The sequence below is a fragment of the Adelges cooleyi genome, unplaced genomic scaffold, assembly GCF_023614345.1.
Source record: "Adelges cooleyi isolate 19-005CV unplaced genomic scaffold, UGA_ACOO_1.1 ACOO_flye_CR_arks_rails_tigmint_CR_PRNA_2, whole genome shotgun sequence".
NCBI classification, from domain to species: domain Eukaryota; kingdom Metazoa; phylum Arthropoda; class Insecta; order Hemiptera; family Adelgidae; genus Adelges; species Adelges cooleyi.
Genome location: NW_026095860.1, coordinates 11,476,325 through 11,484,900, shown reverse-complemented (window position 1 = coordinate 11,484,900; position 8,576 = coordinate 11,476,325). Strand labels below are relative to the sequence as shown.

At 30.1% G+C, this 8,576-nt stretch overlaps 2 protein-coding genes across 2 annotated transcripts; one reads left to right on the top strand and one right to left on the bottom strand.

Moving 5' to 3' along the window:
- Positions 1–2,519: 2,519 nt before the first annotated feature.
- LOC126833463 (40S ribosomal protein S28) lies at positions 2,520–3,736 on the bottom strand. The gene is made up of 2 exons (XM_050564818.1): positions 3,389–3,736; positions 2,520–2,655 (listed from the first exon to the last, which is right to left on the bottom strand). Exon 1 carries the CDS (start codon positions 3,592–3,594, stop codon positions 3,397–3,399), a length of 198 nt encoding a protein of 65 aa, XP_050420775.1. The 5' UTR covers positions 3,595–3,736; the 3' UTR covers positions 2,520–2,655; positions 3,389–3,396.
- A 540-nt stretch (positions 3,737–4,276) lies between these two features.
- On the top strand, positions 4,277–7,613 carry LOC126833944 (uncharacterized). The gene is made up of 4 exons (XM_050565540.1): positions 4,277–4,881; positions 5,676–5,873; positions 6,770–6,888; positions 6,980–7,613. The coding sequence occupies exons 1-4, from the start codon at positions 4,504–4,506 to the stop codon at positions 7,491–7,493; spliced, it is 1,209 nt and encodes a 402-aa protein (XP_050421497.1). The 5' UTR covers positions 4,277–4,503; the 3' UTR covers positions 7,494–7,613.
- Positions 7,614–8,576: the final 963 nt, after the last annotated feature.

Genomic DNA, 8,576 nt, shown 5'->3' with positions numbered 1-8,576 from the left:
GTTTTAAACCGACATCGTTTTACGCACCACCACGCCGTTCTACTCAACACCGTACATATAATAATATAATAGGGGTATATGTTTTACAAACAAGACAAAAGTTTCGACTTACACGTGCACAACGCTCGTGACTCGTAAAAGCCGGTGTTATACACCTCGAGAGAGTCTTGTTTTCAAGTTTTTTTAATACGTACAAGAACTAATAAAACAAAACAAAAAAAACTAGTACAGCAAATATATTATAGTAGGATCTCCTTCCCGCTAAAAATCCAGGAGACCCTTCCTAGTCCTAGTCTTCAAGATTTATTACAACTAAAAGCAGTACGAAATTGCAAAAATTTGTTTGAAATTGTATTTTTTTAGGTTGACACGATTAGGGTTATCGCCTATCACCCATAACAAACGTTCAGCTCGATTTTAGACTGACAGATTTACCCCGTTGCGGGTCACTTATGTTGAATTTGTAAATTATATTAGTATAAATTCAAACGTAAATTTAATCCCGAAATCATGTACGTCCCTAAAATGTACTTAGCCACTTGAAGGCAACAAAGGAAAACTATCATTTCGGCGCTACAAGAGAAATATTTGCTTAAAATATTTATTTTGAAGCCCAAACCTGTTTTGAATGTACATTAGAAGTTTTTTTTTATGCAAAATTGTCCTGTAAATATTTTAAGAGGATATCTGCGAAATCATTGTATATTCACACAGATGTCTGCAACAAACAAAATTACACAAAGACCAACAGCTATGTACGCATAGTTAGGTACTTTTATTTGTTACTCGAATGAAGAATGGAGTTGTCGCATATTTATCTAATCATAACGTACGGTACTTACTTACATCCGTAGCAACGTGATAAAAGCACAGGAATCTGTACACACATTTTATAGTACCTTGTAGAGCAAAATAATACAAATTTCTATAAACGAATATTAGGTGCTTGCCCGGCCGGAAATAAAACCGGAACGGCTATTGGTGTTGTTTAAAAGATATATTGAGGTGCTAGCGCCCGTCGTAATCGCCAAGAAACTAACTATAGAAATAAATAATATTACCCAACCGGGAAAAATCCAAGAGAAAAAGCTCTGCGCTTTCCGTTGGGTTTAAGCCGGTCGGATTAGCGTAGTGCTCTTTTGCCGAGGAGTGCACAGATGGGGAAAAAAACAGCAAAAATCCCAAGCCAACTGAATAAAATAATACCAAGAGTGTTACAAAATTTCCCTTTAGTGTTTGTCGCTGGTCGTCCGTTTGAAAATGCTCATTGCTCAGCAGCTTGATTTTCACTTGCAATCTAGTTACTTATTTAGTTGTCTGTTCGATCATTTAAACCATTTTTAATCCGCTTATTTCCACAAGGCACGCACACTTTTTTACAATATAGAAACCTATTCTATACCATTGTGAAGATTTATGGAGGATTTATGAGGAATATTTAGTCTAAAACAAGAAACTATACAGTGCCTAAATAAATGGCCAGTTTTGCCCAACTGACCTAAAATGCACACGTTGTTTGACAACTATTTTTAAAACGTTTCTAAGCCAAAATTAAAAAAAATTGTTATTTACCTTAAACAAACGTAGGAAAAAAAAGAACAAAAGTATGACATTTGACAGCTAACTTATTTTAAACTTGAACATTTTCAAATAAAACTAAATACTAAATAAAAACATTTTTTATTATTTTAATAGAATTTAGTATATTTTTAAGTTATAAATTTGTCTTTTGGAACGGTATAAGCATTTCGTTCTGGGAACAATATTTTATACAGTTACAAATGAAGTTGAAAATCAGTTCAAGCTGTCACAGAACATATTTGTAGTCGTCATAAATCAGTCATGAAAAATAATGTAAATTCTGGCTCGAAAAAATCTCTTATCCCCTATTGAAAATATACAAATATTTAATGACCTAAAATTTAAGTCACCAGTGCGAATCTAAAATACTTTAACGTAACTGATAGTAATTTTGAAGACTTGATTTTTTAACAATTTTTTTTTTACCATGTCATAAATTCCCTAACATTTATCATTCTTGGGTATTTTCTAGACTCTAGAGCATTTGATAGCTTAAATTTTCAAGGTTATTTTTTTTTGTAGAGGACCAAGTGTATGGTACAATAATACATAAAAACAAAAAAGTAAAGGGTAGTGACCAACTTCGATCGATAATACAAGGATTACAATTTTATACATTGATGGGGTGTTGCATATTTCTATGCAAAACAGTAAGTACACGACATGCTTATTATTTACTTTAAATTTGATTTACGGTGGTTTTTAATTAATTTTAGTAAAAAAAGTTACACGAAAAAAATTAAATGGAAAATTTTTAATAAATATTAATAACTAGTTTAAAGTTTGAGACATAAAATTTACATTTTTTAGCAAACCCTAAAAATGCGGTTTCAAATTGAAAGTCTTCTCAATGGACACGCTAAAACCATACAAACCTTGAACCTTTTTTTAATTAAGAATATTTTTAACTTTGGTGAAAAAATAATGCAAAACAGTAATTTATGTTCGACACTTTATTCGTGTTTTACTCAAATCATATTTTTAGCAAATTACATTGTAAATATTATACTCATTTGAGTGTCAACAACAGCAGCAACAGCAACAACAGTAGAAGTTGGGTGAAATTTTGACAACCTAAAACAAAAAGAACAAATAAGTATTCAATATTTAATCACTAAACCATGAAATACCTAGGTTAAAATTTTCTGTCGCCATTTTCCCTGGTTTAGCGTAACATTTAAGTGTAGTTAAACTATAACTATTAAAATAATTTATACTTAATTTTTAATTTTTAAGCTGAACAGGCGAGAACGATAATAAGAATTGGTATGAAAAAATCTAGAATTAGTTTTACTCGATTACCTAACAGTTTGATAATAACGAGACTCATAGTATAATAGAATAATGATGCAGTGAAAAAAACCTGCTCATGAAAAATACTGAATAAATCAGGAAACCGAATAAGACAGACTTTTCTTTCGGTTCTGTATAATTTTGTTTACGACGGGTTTCACTGTATTATACTTGTTAGTACGATATAACCCGTCCAGTATATCTTGAGCCTAGCAGGTATTATGTTTACACGGTGAACAGGGTTCAAGATGAGCTAGACAGGTTAAAGACACAAAATAATATCTCTGGAAGTATACCGGACCAAATAATCAATACTTCGTTCAGTCGTTAGTGCAATCGGCAAGTTTTCCCTGGTTCATAAATTTTATAAGCCGCTTAATATTTTTACAGTTATTTTCTTCCTACATTCCTGTATAATAGTAATTTACAGTAATTATACAATTATTATTTTATTATATTTTACGTATCGTAGGTTAAATCCATACGGGTTTTAATAAATATAATATATACATACGATAAATTTTATCGAAGTCTTCTGGCTTCTCTTTCCGACTCCAACAGGGTGAGAATGTCACCTTCGCGTACCGGACCTTTGACGTTTCTGATGATCTGTCTGTTTTGTTCGCCGATGAATTCCACCTTTACCTGCGTACACTGGCCCTGGGAACCGGTACGACCCAACACCTTCAACACACGGGAAAGTACAACGGGCTTGTCCATAGTGTAATTATTTTAATATTATATTGTTCAGTTTCCAAGTCGTGTAGGCCGCAGCAACAGAGTATGACTGTGAATGAACACGTGGTCTGAAATCCAACTCGGAGGTAGAAAATATTGAAAAAGTAAAAACATTCACACAATAATAATCACCGCATAATTTGTCGATATCGTTGGTTTGGTTATAAACAGTGTGACCATAATATAAATATTACCAGAACACGAGTTAAAGCTAGACAATGTTAATATTGTATGATAACAAAAATCATATTGTATACAACATGATATTATTTTGATAACATTTTGAATAGTAACAATATTTTTCTATAGTTCATTTCTGTACAATTTTTTTTTCAATATCAAGTATCAACTATAATCAATGAACATATTTGATGGACTTGTGGTTTACCAGTTGAATTACCGACGGCATATGCAATAATCTAGATGTAATGTATTACATTAGTTGTATTGTTAATATTTGATATTTGTTGTTGTGTCAGTATGTAACATTAAAAATCCAATGCTATTTCTTTAGATACGACACAATATATGTAATATATTTCAATACTTAGGTAATAGTATTTTTTAAAGCAATATTCACTTCTGGCCACTTCTGAAATATACTTTTCTCTAGTTTATTTCTAAGCAATCAATATTCAAACATAATTTTTTTTTTTTTTTATATTATGTTTTATGAGGAGGAGTTGCCGAGTGGGTAAGGCGGCAGTGTGTTAGCGCTTACTGTCGCTGGTTCGACACTCGGTTATGGGCGCTCTGTTTGCTGGGCGAGCTATCGTCTGGTGAAAGGAGCCGCCATCCCCCTCTCCGGCGACGGACTGACGACCTGTCCCGGATAGCGAATTCGTCAAGAAACCATCTCATGATGGAACCGTTGAACCTTCGTTAAGCTACATGATGATGATTATGTTTTATTTAGCTTCAAATAGAAAAAAAATGGACTTTCTGTATCCATGCAGTCTGTGCACAGAAACATTTTCATTGAGAATACATATTATAAAACACATACAGACTCAACATCCAAATAGTCTTCCAAAGACTTTTCTAAATAGTGAATCTTTCTACTGTTCATCGTGTTACAAACAATTTAACAACAAAAGTCTATTAAAAAAACATATTCGGTTGAAACACAAAGCATTAGCTTTTGTTGTCATGTTGTCAAGTTTGTACAACATAAGCTTAAGTGAGCTAAAAATGTGGGCCAAAGATCAGCAAAGCCAAATTAAGTCCGATGAGTGTTCATGGAGTCTTGATGACTGTTTATTTTTAAAGGTAAAACTAATTAAAATAGTCTTTTTAAATTAATTTTATTATTATACTATTCGATGAGAATTTTTCTTCAGACTATATAATATGATATAGGTAATAATTTATTTAAGTTATTTATATTTTATTGGTATATTTTGTTTATGCTTAAGATTTCTATAAATAACAAAATCAGTAAAAGTAACCTATTATATTAATAATTTTCGATTACAACATTTATTTAAGAAAGTTATATGTTTCCATTTTGCGACTTCTAAAAAAAATGATCTAAGTGTAATTTCTTTGAAAATGGGATTTTTGCAAATTTCGAATCGAGGATAATAAATTAATAATGTCAATAAAGAGAATTGCGAAGAATTAATTAATGAATTCGTCAGAATTATCCGGTTTTCTTTTGTACATATACAATAATTGTTAAGAAAGGTTTATTTTTAATTCACTCTTCTGTAAAATCTGACTTTTGTACTTAGATCGTTGTTTTTCGGAAGCTGCAATGTAATTGTATCTGAGCCTTATTAAAATGTATTGTGACACTGTATTCTAGCAACTCTGCATTGTCTATAAAATATTTATTTATCGCCAAATTTTAGATTTTGTAATATACAACGAATTTCAAGAAAATTTTTGAAATAAAAATCTATTTTTAAGCACCAAATTCTATAAAATAACATTTTTTTTTATTCATTAAAAATGTAAATATTTATCGTGTAAGATAATAATTTATAATTTCATTTGGCCTTTTCCATGTTTATTATTTTTAATAATATATGTTATATTTTTAAAATGTTTGTTGTTTTTAGGAGTTACTACCAGATAGATATGATTATCGGTTAATAGATTATAAAAAATTATTACATGGACATTTTAAAGCAAAATTTCAAGTAAACGATTTAAGTAAAACATCATTTCCAAATTGGCTCAATATTCTGTGTACTAAGACTAAAGTTTTGTATGATGTTAAATCATCACAAAGCAATCCTCAGAGTAATTCATATTATGTAAGTAAAAAAAACTAATTTGATTTAGATATTGTAAATATTGTGTTTCTCCTAAAATATATCAAAAATGTATTAATTTAGGTATAAATATATAAAAAAAAAATATATATATATATATATTAATGTTAAGTATGTTTTCAACTCAATAATTCACTAAAAAATATTATGGTTCGAAACTGAAAAAAAAAGTTTTAACTTGATTATGGACATTTTTTATTATTATTTAAGATACCGTTCTTATAGTATATTGTTTTTTATTTTTATTTTGGTTATAGGTTTTAATTTTTTTTATTTCAATTTCGATTTATAAAACTATTTTCATTTACATCACCGTTTTACATTTTAATTATGGATTACCATTAATTTTTTTTTTCAGATTTCATTTACAATACCAGTAAAAAATAATTTCTGATTTTTATTTTGTAAAGGTTTTAACCAGTTTTAGAAAACCGATTTTATAACCTGTTACCAAACCCCTTTATTGTTTAAAAGGGATTATTCCCATTTCTTCCCTCCAAAAAATTGTGTGATCTCACAGTTGTTAATCTAAAAATTAAATAGTGAAAACTCTTATAAGTGATTATTGGGGGAAATCGAAAACGGTCTCCTGTTGGGAATATAACTAGAAAAGTACAGTCTTTTTTTTTTTACTTGTCCAATTGACTATTAAGACTTGAGAATAACTACTATTTTTAAATTCAATCAATGTGTAAGTTTGCCGGTTAATTTGTAGATGATCAAATCAATTGTTTAAAATCAAAAAGTCCCTCTGAAATGTTGACCATGTTAACATAGCCATATAGAGTCCTTTTATTGTATTAGAATAATGATTCTCTAAGGTTTGTTATAATCAAATCATTTAGGTATATAATAATATTATGAATTTCTTCTTGCAGAAAGTATTCAGATGTAAGTGTGACAATTACTGGAATCTCAAAACCAAGTCTCCGTTTGTAAATAAAACTAGATGTAATTCCAGTTTAACTGTTCTCATAAAAAACCCCAACGTAAATTTGTTAGTATAAAAATATTTTGATAAAATTATGTAAAAAAAAAAAAATTTGCGAGTACTTTAAAAATAGTAAAACCTGTCTTACCTTTTATAGAAATACTCAAACGAAAACTGTTATTTTGATGAAACATTGCCATTATCATCCTTTCAATTGGCATAACGAATTAAACAGTGTTCATTGTGTGTACGATGAACTGTCGACGATGTTAAGTCAAGGAAGTACAGCCGCAGCCGTAATGCACAAATATAAGACACAAACTTTGTGCAACAAGAGTAAACGTCATTTTTTAAACTCGGCCATTTTTGGAACTAAGCCGGATGCTGAATTTATCTTTGATTTATATTATATGTATAGTAACGAGACCATATTCGTTTCACCTCTTGCCAAATGTTTGAATTCGTTATTGGAGATGGTAAAATATTACAACAATGTCAATAGCGCCGAATGCGCTTTAGTTAATTTGGTAGACAACGCAATCGTAGTGACCATTCGTACTCCCGCTATGAAACAAAAATCTGATACAGTGTTTGTATGCTCGACTAATTGTCGTAACTGTATAACGTGGTTTCTGCTTAGTTTATGCGATAATGGTGGTACGGTACCGTAGGGGTTATAATTGCCACAAAAGAAACCGAATTTGTACTGAAAACTGGTTTAGACTCATGGAAACAACTGGGAGGTACTGTGAAAACCATTCTGGTAGAGTTTGATTACGTTGTGATATTCCAATCGATCTTTCCGACAAGTGTCAACGTATGTATTTCGACATTTCATTTGTTGCTTTACGTTTGGAAAAGTTTATTTAGTATTTTGAAAAAAAATCTTGATAACAATGAAATTGAGTGTTTTATCTATTTAAAAAGCTTAATTTGTTCCAAAACCGTCGTGGATGCATCTTTAATTTCTAAAATTACCAACCGTCTTACAAAAAAATATTCTAATAGTTTTAAACGCGAAATTAGCGATAAACTGTTTGAAAGAAATGACACTTGTGATTTGCCTACAATATTCAACCCGTGTACGATTTTCGAACGTAAATTGATTTATGATCTCACAAAATCACTTTCAATAGTTCAAATGTTCTATTTCATAATCGACGAGATTAACTTACTCTATGACGATACATTTATAAAAAGCCCAAAAAATATTAATCTCGTGAATGAACTGTTCAAAAATAGCGAATGTAAAAACAATTACACTTATTCCCGTGTTAAGAACAGTAGTTCTATGTACTTGGTACAATGTAAAAATAATGAAACATATTTTATTGATACGGATATTGGGACATGTTCATGTTGTGGTGTTAATACGTGTACACCGTGCTGTCATCTATTATATTTAAACGACAATGAAAAAAATGGCTCACCTGGTACAGACTCCATCTTTAAAAACTTAAATAATCTTGACTTAGACACCGATAGTAAAAAAAGCGAATTTGACAAACTTCTATTAGAATTCAGTTCAATTTTCAGTAACATAAGAAAACAGTTTGTCACAGACCCAGAATATTTTAAATCTGGTATTCAGTCGTTTGTTTCCCTGTTTAAAAAAAAGGAAATATCAAATGCATCATTATCGTTTGCCTGTCATTCACTGGCTAATAATTCATACTCTAAGAATAAGTAAATTACCAATTTTTATTTTTTACGCAATCAAACTTGGTTCAAAGAGGTATTTTAAAATATACAAT

Excerpts from the sequence above, each read along its gene's own strand:
- LOC126833463 (XM_050564818.1), bottom strand. The coding sequence starts at position 3,594 with ATGGACAAGCCCGTTGTACTTTCCCGTGTGTTGAAGGTGTTGGGTCGT.
- LOC126833944 (XM_050565540.1), top strand. The coding sequence starts at position 4,504 with ATGATGATGATTATGTTTTATTTAGCTTCAAATAGAAAAAAAATGGAC. Across the intron at positions 4,882-5,675 it reads ATGACTGTTTATTTTTAAAG|GAGTTACTACCAGATAGATA; the intron begins GTAAAACTAATT and ends TGTTGTTTTTAG. Across the intron at positions 6,889-6,979 it reads AAAAACCCCAACGTAAATTT|AAATACTCAAACGAAAACTG; the intron begins GTTAGTATAAAA and ends TACCTTTTATAG.